Source organism: Vanessa atalanta, chromosome Z (genome assembly GCF_905147765.1).
Source record: "Vanessa atalanta chromosome Z, ilVanAtal1.2, whole genome shotgun sequence".
Taxonomy (NCBI): Eukaryota; Metazoa; Arthropoda; class Insecta; order Lepidoptera; family Nymphalidae; genus Vanessa; species Vanessa atalanta.
Genome location: NC_061902.1, coordinates 5768988 through 5788258, shown reverse-complemented (window position 1 = coordinate 5788258; position 19271 = coordinate 5768988). Strand labels below are relative to the sequence as shown.

At 30.1% G+C, this 19271-nt stretch overlaps 1 protein-coding gene across 1 annotated transcript; it reads left to right on the top strand.

Moving 5' to 3' along the window:
• The first annotated feature begins 653 nt into the window (after positions 1 to 653).
• On the top strand, positions 654 to 16090 carry LOC125075899 (ras-related and estrogen-regulated growth inhibitor). The gene is made up of 5 exons (XM_047687746.1): positions 654 to 915; positions 14040 to 14096; positions 14487 to 14560; positions 15082 to 15258; positions 15658 to 16090. The coding sequence occupies exons 1-5, from the start codon at positions 828 to 830 to the stop codon at positions 15889 to 15891; spliced, it is 630 nt and encodes a 209-aa protein (XP_047543702.1). The 5' UTR covers positions 654 to 827; the 3' UTR covers positions 15892 to 16090.
• Positions 16091 to 19271: the final 3181 nt, after the last annotated feature.

Sequence of the window (19271 nt, the reverse complement as noted above, 5' to 3'; positions counted from 1 at the left end):
TGTTATGCACCCAAACGGGCCAAAGTCAAAGCCATGATAAGCTACGGTTTGGTTACATGAGAAAAAAAGAGGGGTTTTTCAAAATAAACTTTGGACAAGTTTTTCTTGTTTGAGTAATAATATTTTATTTTTAAAATACATATAAGAATAGTAAAATAAATTGCCCGATTATCTGATACCATTGTATCATTATTTCTTTAACGTTTTCTGATATTTTATTGTGAAGGCAGATTTTTGGCAATACGCCCAACATTCCATTCTGCCGTATATAGTCTTCGATGAAAATTCTTTTGAGTTTTTATTGTACATTTATTTCCGTAGTCAATTATTACTTACTAAAAAAACATCACCTAGAAAATAAACGGTTTTTAAAAATTTGTTAAAGCGACTGAATCAAAAATAAATTTGTAGTAAGTAGTAATTTTGAAGTAGATCGCACAATAACGTTGAATTTTTAACAATGCTAACTAGTAATTCAAACACATACATCACATGGTTAATAAGCTAAAGTAGCCCTTGTCAGAAATTATTGAAATAAAATTGTTAAGTTGAGATCCGTTGATTAGATTGGCGTGTCGCCACGGACACGTGGCGCGAAGCGTCAGGAAGCTCAACGCGACGTAAACATGCCTATTTACACGACTGATCTTGGCCAGATCTTGACCCATTAACACGGGAACCGATGTCAGAGCAGTGTCGCTTTATATATTTTTAGCTGGTAGGCGGGAGCGGGGTTTTCGTTGAGTGAAGCGGTGAGCGGTACGTCAAACGCCGTACGCGGAGCATTCGGCAGGCTCGCCGCGCGGTCGGGTCATGCTCATGAGAAAATGACAACTCGAGGGATTAGACGGAAGAAATCATCGCTGTCCGAAGTGAAAGTGGCAGTGGTCGGTGCACCATCGGTCGGCAAAAGCGGTATGTGTGCGACGAATGCGAGCGTAAGGGAGACTTGTGCTATTGTGTTTTTCAGCATATGAAAAATAATGTAATTAACGAATTTAAATATATTTTTGAGAGTTTATAATACCTAGATGGAAAGGTCTATATTGCTACTTTTTTTGAAGAATTAAGAATAGTACGTTTAAAAAAAATTAAAAGTCGTTATTGTTTGTCATTTGTGTAATTCGCATTATCAGGGTTATTTTTAAAATTAGTATCTACTCGAGTTAGTGATCATAAGTTTGATAAAGGTTTGGCTGTACTATTCTTACTTCCTTATTTTCTTTAAAGAAGGTCAAGGCTTTGTTACGAATTAAAACATATTTTCATAGGATAATATAACTTTAGACGCTTATCGCTGATTAAAAGAAATGGGCATGTTTGAATATGATGAAGCAAATAAACAGAGCGAATGACGCTTAATTTGATCATGTTAATAACTATGTATAAGTAATAATAAACACACATACATATATACTTTTGCAAAACGTTTACTCTATTTTACTTGCAATGCGAATGTATCATACTCAAGTGTGTAGAATGTAAATACAAGGATTAAACTTCGGTGGAGTTATTTCAATCTTAATCAAATGTATAAATGTGTAGTGTATAAATACAATTTCCGTATAATATTATAAAAATAAGCAATCCGAATGAATATCTCGCAACGATCCAGTACCAAGGTACTTGCTAAAACATCATTATTTCAATAAAAATATAACCCGTCGTGTTTGTTGCTAGAATTGATTTAATAAGATATAATCACAAAAGGATGTGAAATACATCGACATTATAATTGCTAGAATTCAGATTGGTTTCGTCTAATTTTGGCGCCAACATTGTTATTGGCTTGCGGCGCCATGTACTTTTGATATGAATTTGGGTCAATGAACAAATTTTGAATGCACTTTATACTTTTGCACGGTTAAAAAATGTTTTCACACAAAATAATATTACAATGATATTACATTTATTGACTTTAATCGTCGCTTCTTATAAAATATCTATTCGATATCATTTTGCGTTTGGCATCTGCATTTCATATAATTCACTATAAATATTTAGTACCCTAAATCATCTCGCCTTGCCTAATTGTAAGTTAATTGTTTAATTCTGCCATAGTTTGTTTCATGACAGTGGCAGATTGCCTTCGAAATAAACTTGATTATGATGATATTGTTTGATTTGTTATACCGACTCGATGAGTCGGGTCATCATTATTATTAATCCTAGTCGCTTTACATTACCTACTAAGACTAACTAAGTGTTATGTGTATATACAATTATTTGCGAGATACTCGTTGGAAAATATGATTCACAGTGCTGTTAATTAATGCAGCTTTTTATCGTTTCTGGTTTATAAGCAATATATCTTTCATAATTAAAACAAATATTTTACTTTTTGTCGCTTGAATAGATTAAGCGTCAGCAATTCACCGGTAATCGGGCGTTTGTTCTAAAGCTAAATTTTAGTGTTTAATATTTTGTACCTAAAATGACATGGCTACTGTTCTTTGTTAAATAAATTAAAGAGAAGTAAATTAAGACAGGACTAAACTAAAATCCATCCAATCAGTAACGTTATGCAAGTCGATTACCAAGCCAAAGCCAAATTGAACTTGTAACATCAGTCTTAGATTCGATAGTCTACTTGAAGTATAATATAATTTGTTTTAAAATTATAAATAAAAAAAACGTCACAACGAAATGCGAAAGCATTTGTTTATAAATTTTATAAAATATGTCTTTGAAAAATGTCTGAATTAGTACAACTGTATAGTTAGATATGAATAGCCAAAGACAAGACAATGACGTGCTTATAAGATCGCCCTCTAGTGAGCTAAAAATATGTTTGGAAATATGTTAACTATTTCTGTTTATGCTGAGCCGATCGAAACAATATATTAGATCATTACGTCAACTAGTCATCGTGATTATCGATACGAAACATCTGAAAATTAATTTATTTGTGATGACGAAAACAGGCGATGTGCCCACACACATAGGTTATTGTGTTATTTTTACAATTTAAATTACTTCTTATGTCTTGGCGTTGAGTGTTACATAGTTCTATACTTTTATTTTATATCATTACTATCATTCTATCTATTTATTTAAATCGAAAAAGCGTCTATACGGCATAAATAAGTAATTTTTATTTCTGGAGAGCTGTATTCACTAAGCACTTATATCGGAGCGTTGCAACAGGCCAACAGCTGAACTCAATTGCGCCTATCAGAATATTTTCTCAAAATAAAGCACTTTAGGTGATTTTTAATTTGCATGTTTTTTATTACTTTAAACTAATTACCATATAATTCTTCGGGTTATTACTTCAGAATAGTCAGGGACTAGTTTTATAAAATAGATATTGCGAATCAACTACGATGATAGTGTAAACCGACAGCTCAAGATCAGTTGCAAAGCACGGTGAGGGAAACTGAGCTCTAGATTGACATGTACATATATCTGGCCAAAACAAACGTTAGGAACAAATAAACGATAAACGAGCAAAAAAATTATAAGTAGATTGTTCGATCTTGAAATAATAAAATCAATAATGTATACTATTAAGAATATAACAATTAGTAAAAAGTATCGAAAAGTATATTTCGTTTTCGCTTTTTCTTTGATTTATTATAATTTTATAACAGTTTATAACATTTGACAGTACGCTACAAGGCAATATTATAGTAGGTTTTATACCAGTGGACTCTGTCGTTATAATCTGTGTATAGTGTAAGTAATAACTAAACCAGACTAAGAACTCCATATCTATCTTCTATCTATATAAAATAAAAAGCCCTGACCGACTGATTCATCATCGCCGATCGTAAACTATTAAAGTTAGGACCATGAAATTTGGTGAGTAGGATCGTTTTATTGAGTAGAAACATTCTAAAGAAGGTGATTTGGAAATTCATTTTTCACCCCCAATGGGGTGAAATAGGGGTTGAAAGTTTGTACGAAAGTCCGTAATTTTTTAAGTTAGATACATGATACTTTATTTTTGGTTTACTTAGTAGATACGTATTTAAGCGTTTCTAGATATTAATATAATTAGTAAATAAACACCAATGTGGTGTAATATTTTAAGTGAATCTGTAAAAAGATTAATCTTCCACGCAAGTAAAACCGCGGGCAACAACGATGTATGTGTATGTAAACGAGTAAATGAACAATCTTATCATTTATTTTAATGTTTAGTAAAAAGAGATTCCCTGGTTGAGAACTCATAATAAATTATTAAAAATATTTTACCGTCAAATATAATATAACGCTGTACGTATGACCTTTTGCAAGATATCTACTTCTCTATATTTATATGTCAAATATTTCATTTAACACTTTCAGGGTTGTAAACTTTGAGTGTTGAATGACGAAGGTTATTAAAAATAATTTAAAATTGTTATTGTGAATTTCACGAACCACTTACTTTTTCAATTTATCACGTTATTTAAAATGTTCTTTTTTAATTTTATAATGGAATAATCTAACTTTAACGATTTCCTAGCAATATATTAATCAATGATTTCTTGTATGGCATCGGGTACTGCATTATGTTAAGAGTTTAATGATTTCGATTTTACCTAGAGTCTATATAATCCTTTTTTTTATTAAAAAATAAATTATTCACGCATTATTATGGTTGTGGTCTTCAATAGATAACGTCTCCAATCAGTTTTAAGAATACATCTTTAAAGAGGTAATAATAAATAAACATATAACCCAAAACGATTATCAACAGTAGTGTACGAAGGCTAATTATATTAACACAAAAAGTTAAAGTAAAAAATTTATTCGCAGAATTTGTAGATACACGCTTTATGTACACTTCATAATGTAATAATGATTTTATTGGCATAAGAATTATTTACATGAAGTCCTTAAATATGTACAAATATGAATTAAAAATAATACTGTATAAATCATGACCGCGTGGAACGGTGGCAAGAGCGCGCATTAATATTATGTTTAATACCTTTATAACGTTAAAACCGCCTGAGATGTACATGTTTAGTTTTTTAGAAATATTATTAGCAGAGCTTCGGATATCTAGACGTTTTATATCACCTACACGGGACATCCTTAAGTTCCGAGACTTCAGGGAATAAAACAATTATTTTTTGGCTACTTGTATCAACAAATTTATCATTTTAGAAATTATTAAAAATTTATTGAACATATTTTGTCATTTTTCTTATTTATAATGGGATTTGGTTCAATTTAATGCATTTTTTAATTTACTTATATTTTTTTCTTTATCATACAGATGTGTCTAAAAGATTAAATAAATTAATAATATTTTCTTTAAATATGTTAAATATATATGTATTATATAGAAATTTAAGCAATCCGCACTTTTATTTATAAAATCGGACAGTGACAGCAAAGGTGAACAAAATAGTCGGCAAATTAAACGTTTATGCGTTAGTTACATTCTTAATTAAGAAACATGCCTCGGGTCTCTACATAAAAATTCAAGAACATTAGACTTTTAAATCTAGACATAAGTACTGCTAGTTTAATTTATGTTATGGGGTAATGCCGCAGACATTGAAATTGTATTTATTCTGCAGTAAACAGCTCTCTCAACTATTTACAATATTAGTTCTAGGACATCATTACACGAAAAAATTTAAGAAATAAGTGCATTTATGTCTGCTTTACAATATATTTATAATAATTTAATGTTCATACAGCAAAATATACAAAAATATTCCCTAGAAGCTGATATACATACATCTAATATAAGAAATAAAAATAAACTCGTAAACTCGTTTCGGCTTGCATACCGTAGAGCGTTTTTGGTATACGCATATATAATAAGATACCGGAAAATATAATCAATTTACCATTTAACTAATTTGAAGTCGATTGAGACTAAATTAATCAATAAATCTTACTATTCATTAAAATAATACTTTTGGAAAAAACGCCTGGATTTAGACTTGGGTTCCATTTAGGGTTGGGTTCAAAGGTTTGTTTGAACAAAAATCCTGCATTGTAAATCTTTTTAATTAAAAATAGCAACTATGCGAGTTTCTTACCGTTTCTTCTCGCTAGAGGCTGTTTCCGAAACGGTGGTGTGTTTAAATATTGACGATTCAAAAACGCTTTATTGTAAAGTTTACTTGAATAAAATACATTTGATTTGAATAGGATAAGCTCCCGGGACTTCAAAACACGTCCCAGGATCTAAATCCTCGTCATTAAGATATATCATTACGTACGTATTGAATACTTAAATTTTTTAGTATCACAATTTTTGAAGAACTTTTACGTTGTAACTAAAACTCTCGCTAATGTAATTTTTTATTTGTTTCTCTTTGATCTCGGCAACTTCGCTATAAAAGTGTAACAATTAATCGTTACCATCGCCTCCGCAACGATTAACAATGTATGTTTTTATTCATAAAATTTTCTTTCAGATATTTAAATGAGAAAATTATGTTTCAATCTTCACTTCGAGTTGGATAAATATTTGGGTGTTCCGTTCAAAGAGTGAAATATAGCACGTGTTTCTTGTGACGGGTTGACAGGCTTTTGTGAGAGTTGATTGTTAAGATTCGTCGGTCTATATGTCTACGAAACAACTCTACATAATGCGTTGTTTTAACATATGAAAAATGTAATGGGTCATTAGGCGAAATTTCTCAGTAGTGACTGTAAGTATAAATTATATTTCTGTGCCATTTTAAACGATTTGAACATAGTTTTTGAACGCGTTGAAATAATATGTAGGTTTAAAAAAATCGCTCTTTTTGTCGAGATCTTCTTTCTCATAAAAACGTTCCGAGGTCATGTCTGTAAATAAAATCATTATTAAAAAGTTGAACCTATTAATAATGAAACGTGAATATAAAAACTGTATCTTTATGAGCGAACAAATTGTAGATCCAGTTATATTGTAATACGAGTCGTAGGTTGCTGCTGAAATCGAAACTGTACGTATATTTTGCATACGTCCTTTTTTTAAATAAATCGGTAAGTAAACACGCAGTAGGGTACTTTAGGGTAGTGAAAAATAAATTGTGAAATTTAATAAAAATTAAAATATACGTAAATATTTCGATTTTGAGTCATAAATTCACATAATTGTTTTATTTTATCAAAATAAAAATTCGTAATTTTTGTCTGTATATCACGTGATCTAAAACACGAGTCGCACAGGTATGACGTCAGATAGGCAAAAAATGTCATTTCAATATCATCTGGTCTTTGATAAACAACTTTTCTGGAGTTTTAATGTTATTATTTGTATAACTAGACACTACACACCAACGATAGCGATGGTAAGTCATTATTTTCCCAAAAAACACCAAATATTTATAGCTGTTAACGTTGAATGAGTGTCGGTCGTATATACACAACTGTTGTTTTTACCAATATTACGTCAACAAAATGACTGACAGCGTTTTTGCGGGAATAAAAAAAGGTTTAAAATTTAATTTAATTTTATGGATAGATGCCGAAATATATTTTTGTGTGACCTTTTATTAGAACAATCAACATTTTAAAGTACTTTTGCAAAATTAGTAGAATACCTTATTTTATTAAATTATTTTGATTGCAACAGTGACGACAACATGGGAGATGCCAATAACCTGTTATTTGGCTAACCATGCTGGAGTATCGCCAGTTTATATTGATTATATAAACAATTAAAATTAAAAAGTCGTTATAGTCTTTTGATTTACAGGCAAACAAAGGGGGTATTTGATTCAATTATATATTTTTTCAAACATGAATAATATATTTTCATCTTTTGCCCTGATGATCGAATTGCGATTCAACGGGGAAATGCATTCTTGCCACAATTCCACGCGGTCGTCTGCACTGAAACAGTTTTTAATTTTTATATTTATTAAATTCAGGCATCAATGTAAATTGTATAAATATAAGCATAAATGCGTTATTACTAAATTATAATTAACAAACAATCATTAGCATTTACATAAAAAAACATTTTTTTTTATATTTTATTTTAACAATTTATTTCTACCCCTCTGGAAAATTCGAGCCTGTACTTGCTCGAATTTTGTAGGTAAATAAAGTTATGTGCAAACACAGCTGTTATATTGTTGTGTACTAACAATCTGTTAATTATGTAGTTTATTAACTATCGAGAAACGTCGGTTTATTAGATATAAGCGGAAAATTAGAGCATCCGACTTAACTAACACAGTATACATCTACACCTACTCTTACACTTTTTTATTTACATTATATGATACAATAAAATTATTTAAATAATCATAAAATAAGTAATTTCTTTTAAAAAGTTTTTATTTATTATAGTAGGTATCGTATTTAACAATTGTCAATCTGATTATTAAAGATTATTTTTACAATAAATAGAAATGCTTTGGCATGCTTTGGCAATAAGCTATATAATTGATTCAAATACATCGATATTTTACTTTAATTAAATCGAGAGTAGCATCGGTAATTGATTGAATCATTAGATAGATTCGAATACATTTTCACTCAATAAAATCTTCTTTTTTTATTGTAATCGAATACAATTTCTACGAACGTTATTTAGTTGTTGCAGTTGGTTTACTGCCGTTTTACGTCTTTTATTTCTACTGGTATGTTCTGCATAAACACAATATTATTATTTTATTCTACCACAATGAAGAATGAGATAATATGGTCAATCATAAAAGTTGATTATTTATAATAATGTAGAGTAAAGATGCTCAAATATTATTTTGTCTGTACTATGCATATTATCCGAGCGAGTATCTATATAAGTAAGTCTAGAATAATTATGCTTTATTATGATTGATATTGTATGTCGTATATAATCGAACAACCCTTAATCAAAATGTCATAAGCAATTATGAATCAATACAATTACTATTTTCAATACAATATGTTAATATCGAGGCGTTGATACTCACTATGCAATAATTATTGGTCATTTTATGATAATTCTATCATTATGTCCTTTTCTTGCACATTTATTTGTGTTACTAGGCGATTTTCCTAGCGATTAATTGAGGGTATATGAAGTCATATACCGTATGTCTATTCTGTAGGAACATAGGAACATTGGAACACAAGGTTTACTTGCTACACATAGGAGAAGCCGCCTTAGCCGTTAGCCTTAACTTTTTTATCTTGGATGTACTCACAGAATTTTTTTTTTAATTTATTTTAATCAGGCTTCTATGAAAATATAATTTAATGAATTTTATAATAAGTGTTTTGTACATATGATATACTTTATACATAAGACTGCTACATCAACTACAGGAAAGAAAAATGAGATAGAAAAGCATGCAATTAATATAATTGGATGGTAGTAGACACACCTTAATACCAACTCACACAGAGTGATATCCGTTATGTAAAATGGGCCTTTACGCTGATAACTTGCTTAACATTGTCTCGTGGCTTAAGAAGCCGATGATTAGTTGGATTCTACTACATGATTAGTTGGATTCTACTGTCTAGTAATTCTCAGCCTGAAATTGGCGGATATTCAAATTCAGTGGAAAGCGCGTAAAGCCTTTGGTACTGTCCTATCTGAGTATGAGAGTGACGGAAGGAAGGTGTACTTGTGTGCTTTATACCGATAGTCCCTTGGTCCACTGGCTGCCGCGACGAAAATCGTTCAGAAGGACATCATCATCTGTGTCTGGCTATCTAACGTTAGTTTTGTGCAACTAATTATTTAAATAATGAATCATAATACTTTCCGAAACCATGGTACCAAGCAGGATTTATAGCACTAATTATAATAATTTATTTATATTTTTTCTTATTTTTTTTGTCTTTGCAACCCGTGCTTTCCTTTTTATATGATGCAAAGTTAGTGTGATTCTCTGAGTAAAGATGTATTTCTTTGTTTCACTCAGTATTACGATAAATAAATAAATAAATATAAAAAAATAAATATTGGACGACATCACATACATTACTCTGATCTAAATAGCTAAAGCACTTGTGTTATGGAAAATCAGAAGTAATTACGGTACCACAAACAGATCAAACCCAAGACAACATAGAAAACTAATGAACTTTTTCTACATCAACTCGGCCACGGAGGTCGTCAAATATATAAATAATTAATTAATTATAAATATTCAAAAAGGATCCACAGAAATTAGGTGCTAGTAACTTTTGTATATTTCGCAATGTTCAGTGACTCATTTTTACCTGGAATTAATAAAAGGTTATCAGATTGTAGTGAGTACATCAGATTTCAATCCAAATATAAGCGCAGTTCCACTAAGCTCTAAACAATAACACACTGCGCGCTTGCAGGAAATCCTATTACAAAGTATCCATGAACTTATAAACGTCAGTTGCACTGAATTACTTATTGTACCGAAATTCATATAATGTTGTGTAGAATTATTTGGCAGACCCCACCGGAACAGAGCCAACGACAATCTCTTATAGCGTTACATAAATTTCATGGTGCTCTACTATACTTCAAAAATTAAGGTTGAACCAAAAGGGCCGCGTTCATTTGAACGACGAATAGAACGACAAGTATTTAAGAATGTTTTTTTTTTTCATAAAATGGGTAGTTGAATAATTTATCAGCTACATAATATCGTAAGTACAATTTTCACAGATGTAATTGAAAACGAATCAGTATCTTTTAGCTCAGTTTGGCAGCCGCTTTTTTTAATTTGTTATTTATTGACGCTTTTGCATTATCAATAATAAATAGGAAATAAGATAAATAATTTTTAAAACGTATACATTCTTAGATTTTTACTCAATTGCTTAAAAATTTCGGTCGACATTCAAGTCAAATCTTTTATTTTGTTGCAATTTTAACGTCAGGTTTCATTAATTATAAACATAAATAAACATGATTTTTATTTTGCATTGAATTTTCAATTTCAAGTAAATAAAGTCAGACTGGAACTTTCTACGACAACTAAACTTTTATTATAAATACAGAAATACAACATTGTTGTTGTTAATTGGCATAAAACAAATAAAACGCTTTTAAAATAATATCAAATGTAATAAGTTCTAAACGTACATATAAGGAAACACAGGCTTAGATAAAATGAATTCAATCAATAAGGATTTTAAAACGGACTCATGTAAATTATTTTGATGTACCTATATTAATTTTTTTTTGTGAAATATTGCATTGAATTTCTCTACGAAATATCTCAAAAGCCTAAGTATTTTTTTTGTGACTTATTCTGATTTTATTGTAAATATTAAAAGCAATTTACAACTAAATTCATTAAAAACGAACTGGTTACATTATTCAACAAAAAAGGTTAATTTTTTTTTTTAATTGTCATTCTAATTTCGAAATGAAAATCTCAGATTGTAGTTTTATGTTAATTCATAGTTGCAAGTATTTTAGGAAACTTTATTAATACATCAACTACATCTGGTTGTATTAAGGTACCACATATCTTAGGCGAATTATATACGAGATCTGTTTATTATTTTATACTCAACTTTGAATAATTTTAGAATCTATTTTATTTACAATAACACATGTTTGCGTTAAAATTTATTATTAGAACGTAAAAGAAATTAAATAGGATTTATAATATGTCATTAAAATGTTATTGAAAAAAAAAAGAATTTTATGACCTCGCGTGGGTTCTGCCTTCCTAGTTCTGAAGCCATCACAGTCTCGGTTCAACGATGCGTAGTGCCCTGATGTTACGTTAAATTTATTTTTAATAAACGTGAAACACGCGCTAGTCTTTTAATGCTCTCGTAATTTCGAAAGCGGTCGTCATTCTTTGGACATGTTTATTGTGTGCTCAACAAACAAACAGAATCCAATATTAAGACAGATGCCGATCGAATTTTATCGTTTATTTTTACAAGATCTTGCGGCTATTTGTAATACACGCCCATTCCATTTCGAATGCGTTTATCTTCAAAATTCTTAGTGTCAATCAAGATGCTCAAATTCATAATGTATGCCAGCCGTGGTATATACCTAATACCACGGCTGGCATACATTAAAGACGCTATTGAAATGTCGATTATATTAAATATTATTACACTCGTTTATAAGTATTTATTTAAAAACTTTTGTTTTTTATTTTATTACAAAAGTTAGATTAGCAAAATATATACATATAATTCTAATACATTTACAGTACTTTAACCATATTTTATTGAAGTAAAACTAAAAACAATTTGCTTACGATTTTAATAAAACTTTTATAATGACCGAGTTACGTAGACATCCGCATCATTTCGTCTGCTTATAAAATAAAAGAAGAACTCATTGCGTTAGTTTCACGGGCGTGATATTCGTATCGTAAATACAAGTTATTTCTGTGAGATCGAAATCACATTTATCATCGGTTATACTTTGCTATCGAAATTTCATTTATTTACATTCCTGTAGGTTAACATATTGCATACGGTCAATATAAAAATAAAACGGTGTGTAAGGATATAACGGTTTATGTCATACCTACTACATATTTGAGATTTTATCATATGTTAATTTTCAAATAATCGAATTAGTAGATATATATTAATTGTATTAGCATACATTTAGACAATAAAGTAAAGTACACAAGACAAAGACTACAGACAGAAGATACACATGGTATGCTTCTCTTACGATTGTCTTTTTAATTTTTTTTTTAGTTTCTTTAGTTAGGTAATTTTATTTCCCACAGGCCCTTAGGATTATTAATGATAATAGCGACACTATATTCATATGCAAATAAGAGTTGGAGACTTCTTCAAACTCTCTGAAAGTGATCTCCATTGTGTGTGAATTAATTATTATTTTAATTTTCTTCAATTATAAATGTTAGAGTTTTCTCCAAATCTTAGGCCTCGAGACCAAAGTTCCCGGGACGTCTCGAAACTTCGTTTCTTTTCGAAATAACCTAAAAAATTTTAGGTTAGTTGTAACTAATTAATTTTAATAATACATTATCAACATATATAAAAATAAACTCAAATTCTGTTTAATTTTGTATAATTAATTTTCAATGTCATTTATATTTTATAAATTGTTAAAGAATGTTTCATTGCGTTGATTCCTTTTTTTTTAATATTTTTTTTGTCACTTAATACGTTTGTTTTATTGCACGTTTTGTTTCATTAAATTAAAATCGTTCTTTTATTTCTTCGACCTGAATAGTTTTAAACAAATTCCTTTCTTTTGAACTTAATCTGATACTGTTAAATCTGCGCAAAGTCCCGGGGCTTCGAGACACAAGGCGCCTATGAAGACCGACTATTTTGACCCGGAATGCTGTGTGCCAGTTTTTCTATATAATGTATTTTCTTTAAGCTGGTCTTATAATTATAAATATTTGATAAAGATTTACATTAATAGACTTAATTAGAAGTCTGTGTTTTTTATCTAATAATATTTGTAGGCAAACGGGCAAATGGAAAACAACAATTCCATTCCTTACATCGCCAGTGCGCCGGCAACGTTAGGCGTGGGGTTTTATTGTGTCGGGTTTTATTGTGTTGGATTACCTTGTGTCTGTAATTAATCTGACTTACTAACCCTTTCGACTGAAACACAACTATACAACGTATTTAAGTTTGGTCGTAGAGTATGCGATGAGTAGGTAGTTCCTTATTGCCCAGATGGTCCATTGGTTTGAACGCGTATCTTAACCGATGATTGCGGGTTCTAACCAAGGCAAGCACCACTGAATTTTCATGTGCTTGTGACATGTGACAGAATTTCATTGAAATTAGATACATGTAGATTTGCTCACGATGTTTCCCATTACTGCGGCGCACGCGATGAATTATTCACAAGAAATTAAACACAAATTAAGTACAAGGAAATTCGGTGGTGTTTGCCTGGATTTCAACTCGCAATCATCGGTAAGGTGCACGCGTACGAACCACTGGGCCACAATATATTACTTAACAACATACAATACTTACAATTGTTATTTAATGTTAGGCTAATTTTTACTTGAACACGCTGGATCAGATTAATGGATTCGAATAAATCTTGTCATTTGATTACATTACAAAATTAAGACATTTTATTTTAAGTCAATCGATATTCAACTTAAATGTTATTTTAGCTTATTATTTTCATTAAATGTAAATGTGTTATAAATGTTAATAGTACATTTTTCTATTGTCGCCAGCACTCACGGTTCGATTTCTTACAAAAAGATACATCGGAGAGTACGACCATCAACAGGGTAAGTTGCTGTATACACTTGTTGAGTTGCCAACGTAACTCGCAAATAATATATATTACATATTATGTTCCAGTTGCTGCTATTGCAGCAATTTATTAATTAGCATTTATTTAGACATGGTTCTTTATTTAATATAGTCGTGCTTTATTGATATTATCTATAAACGTATTAACTGACGTAATTACTTTGTTAAAATACACTATAATAAGTAGAAAAAACATTATAAAGCTAATCAAAGTTTTTGATTTACTTTTTTAAATTCGAAAATTATCATATAGATAATTTCCTTTGTCTTAAAATTAATGTTTCGTATAAAAAAAGCAAACAAATCAAGGAGAACCAGCGAGAATAGATTTTGTTTTGGTGTGATATATTTTTTTTTTTTTTCAGAAAGCAAATACAAACACGAGGCGCTCTTAGATGGGGAGCCAATACTTTTCGAAATTTTAGATACCTGTCCAAAGGTAAATGGTACAAATTTAACTTCACCTTATTATTTATATAAATCAATTACATTAAAACATAATTATTCCATTTTTATATTGATGTAACAATAACAAAAGGCTTTGTGCATGACTTACTGAGTAGGTGGTAATCTACTATTTTCCCGAAATAAGAATACTTTGTATTGCTGAATTGCGGCTAAAAGGTCATCCTTCTAGTATTAAGTATTGGTGTTCTGCCGAGTGGTCAGGTGTAATTACATGGATGGTAGTGCACGACGGTGCTGGGATTATTTCTTACAGTTCTAATAATAATATAATGTGAAGTATGTTTATTGGACCGTTTGACCGTCGGCAATGATAAATAAAAACTTTTGCTCAACGCTTTTTTTTACATTTTACGTAACGCTTTATTTTAAACATTATTTAATAGAGCAACGATTTAAATTTTAAATATTATTGTATATTATTATGATTAATAATAGTGTTAAGAAATACTTGCTTATATAATAATATCATGTCATATAAATCTTTATTTACAGAGTTTGGACGATCTCCCGGGGAATGAAATAGCACAATGGGCCGATGGCCTGTTCCTAGTTTATTCAATAACTGATAGAGATTCATTTAACTATGTACGGAGAGCGAAGCAGAGTTTGCAACCCGAAGTGCCGTTAACCCTCGTCGGTAACAAGGCAGATATGGTGCATTTGAGACAGGTGAATAACGTATTTCTTTAAATCTGACTATTCAATGTAATAATCGAAAAAAGTGAGGTAAAATTTTATAAATATAAACGAATTATATTTTGGTTTAATATGTAAACTATTGATGATAAAATATTATTCAGGCATTGTATTTAAAAATATGCCTATAACTACATGACCCGTATACAGCCTAATTTTTTTTTAATGTATTTATTGGAATATAATAAATACATATAACAATAAAATGTATTTGTGGAATCGTCTAAATGGTACTTTTATGACATTTTATAACATATGAAGTATAAACAGTGAGGCTTGTTTATGAAAGGCAATACGAATATATAAGAAAACACTTCGATAGGCATAATTGAATTGCATTTAATTAATGGCAAATTAACATTTTAATTATAGGTGAGCCCTGAAGAAGGAGAAATATTAGCTAAGGATTTTGAATGCAGCTTCGCAGAAGTTGCAGCCGCGGAACAGGTGAATCAAGTAGGCGAGGTGTTTCACGACCTTTGCCGAGAAGTACTCACGCATAGAAGGAGAGCGAAACATAGTCTTCTAGACAGAATGCTGGGCTCGAAGACGGCGTACAGAGTCTACTCTCGGGGAAAAAGTGACAGCGCGTTACCAAAAGACTAAAATAATTAGTTTCAGCATTTAGTTATACTGATAACCTATTTATATTTCCGTCGATTAAAAATGATTATTTGTGTAAGCCTTATAAGCATCATTTCATTAAAGAAAAATATCCTTATGAAGTACGTCAAATAGGTACATGCTAATATTTTTGTATGTGTTAACTAAATAAATACGTTTATATGTATATACATATTTTATGGCATAGGTTGGCGGACGAGCATATGGGCCTGATGGGCTAATGGTAAGTGGTCCCCACCGCCCATACACAATGGCGCCGTAAGAAACATTAACTGTTCCTTACATCGCCAGTGCGCCACCAACCTTGGGTACTAAGATGTTATGTCCCTTGTGCCTGTAGTTACACTGGCTCACTGTTTTACTCAATAGTTTCACTTCATCGATTTGTTTATAATTTTTTACGTAATATTTAGGATAAACATAATATAAAATTTACGAAACTCAAAAGACTCGCATCTTCATAAACTAAGTATATTAATGACAAAATCTTGTGTATATTAAAAATTAAAATATATTTTGTAAAAAAAATCAAAGAAACTTTTAAATAATGCAAAAACGAGTGAGCTAGGAAGTTTATCATATGCCTGTAATGTTGCGCACCTTTAGCCCGTATCTCTTTAGATTATATACATCAGAAAAAAAATTAATAGTATAGTAATATGAAAGATGTAAATAGTTTTTAAATATTACTGCTTAAATGCTAAAACTAGGTAATTTGTAGGTGTGTAATCTTTGAAATAAAAATTATTACGTATCATGAGATTTTTCTTATAGTATATTGGACACGCTTTAATTTGCATAACGTAAATCTATTAAACTTTTGCAATATATGTAGCATATATATGCAATTATTGCTAATTTTGTAATGATTGTCCTATAGCTGAGAAAAGCCCTAATTTCTTATTTAGTGGAACTGTTGGAGCTTGTATCGTCACGCTGCTCCACTAATGTTTGATAAATAGATATCTGGCAGAATTTCATCCTATAGTTATTTTTTTGATGGGATTTCGGGGATGGCCTGAGCAAGTGATAAATTATAAACACACATAGAGTAATATGATTCAGAGATGTTTACCCGAATTTGAACGCACAATCTTCGTTTAACATTATTTTTGTCTATTTTTTATAGGAGGTGTCTCGTGCACTCGAAAAGTGCGCATATTATTATTATTTAATGTCTTAATGATAATAAGCACTTTGGCTATATGCTACTCACATCGAATTATAATTGACGTATGACAACAAAATCTCACCGACTTTTTTTGAAAACATTCTCTGATGGCTTGAATCAATTAAATTTTTAAAAACATTCTCCGATTTACAAAGGGAATAATGGGCTGCGATTAAAAAATGACTATCCGTCACAAAGGCAACCCCAGAGTCAGTTATACAGAGGGTAATCTGTGCAAAGTGGCCCTAAATTAATATAAAGGCGCCTCCCCTCGCCACAGGGAGCGTGCAGGCGTCAGCCAATACGGTTGCAGCATTTTAAATACGTCACGCAATGACAGTCGTTGTTGTTAACAGATTTAAAGATGGCACCGAGATTTCGTTGTCATTTCTATTATTATTATTAAACAAACAAATGAATGCATATTGCTGCCCTGTTTGAACGATAGCTCGATATTATTCTTATTATGATAAAAAAATATTTATTCTAAATAAGCAGTCAATTTCAATTTTTAATCTATAGTAAATACATTAATAAAAAAAAAGAAGTTTTTTTTAACAATCTGTTCAAATAACAATCGATCTGATTATAATCCATAAAATCCTTAATATAGTAATTAAGATTTTGTATTTCATGCAATTAATAAAACAAGTATTGGTGAGGTGAATAAATATTTTTTTAATAGATCAATTTTAGACTCTGTCTTTACTATCACTCACATTATTTTTTCTAAAGCGTCTTCGAGCGATCTGTAACTACTACTAGATTAATTATCATGATTGTGTAAATCGGTAAACAAAACTGATATAATTTTTACGCAGGTACAGTAGCAAAAATAAATACCATCAATATAAGTACTTTGTCTATATTAGTAATGCCTTGATAGTTTATAATATCAACAATCTATTACTAATTATTATAAAACATAGTAAATTGAAATTTGAAGTGGACCACTGTATTTATTTGGACGAGTTAATGAATAAAACATAAAAATAATAAATATTTAAAGATCGATATATCTATGAAGTATACTGAAAACTCCCTGTCTGGTAACTTAGGTATTGACATATAAAAAAGTGAATTAATAAATTTTAAAGTTGTAGCTGTTTATATCAACATTGTCAATTTTAAAACCCATATTTACAATCATTATCACAGTTAATTAATTTAATTAATGAACTCTGAATTGATATACTGATATCGATATGAATTCAATAGATGTGTGATGATTTCCGCCAAGCTTATCAATTTTTCACGACATTAAAATGGGGCGGGCGAAATCACCCCGCGCGTCCCTTCATCCCTTCGCTGGCAGGCTGCGCGTGCGTCACTTCGACATCAACCACGTCACGAACGTAAACACTAAGTATAAACCGATATAGTGAATTCACGAGTGCTGTGTTCTAATAAAGTTTTATTACCCGGGTAAGTGATTTTGCATTATAAAGTGACAGCGAAATTATTTTATACATTTATTCTGATTGTCTTACGCAAGCGAATCTTTTCATTAAGCTACTTCAACTATTTTATCTATTTTTCCTATTTGATCTATTTTTATTTTAGTTTTTATTTTTAAAGCAGTTGTGATGTTATGCTATTATGACGTAGTTCACTATTTTATTTAATTCCAAAGAGCATAAGGCTTAAAATTTCAAAGTTCAAATATTTCCTTTCTCATTAAGCCGATTTAATTTATATACTTAATTAAGAGAGATTTTCTAAAAACATTATAATCTAAAATCATTTTATGTTGCGAAGTTACCCCTGCTGTACCTATTATTATTTATTCATTTTTTATTTTAATTTTAGTTATAATTAATTCTAGTAACGCGAAATGTATTTTTAATTTGTGCAAATGTCTTATTTTACATAACATAAGAATGAACCCCTACAGAGGACACTAATGATAATAATGATTTGATTCGTTCTCATTTGAGAAGTTATGTTGATTCGTTGATTTTACTCCTGATGGAAAGTGCTAGTTGCTTTTTAGGTATGTATATTGAAATATAAAATCAGTGACATCAAATTACTCAAAAAAATATATATTTATCCGTACATATAATATATAATATATACTTATGTGTCTTAAGATTGTACACTAATATGTTAGTGACTCTTTAGATGTATTATTTATGTAAAGTTACTGCAAGTTTTCTATATAAATACTATACGTAGCGATATACAGACA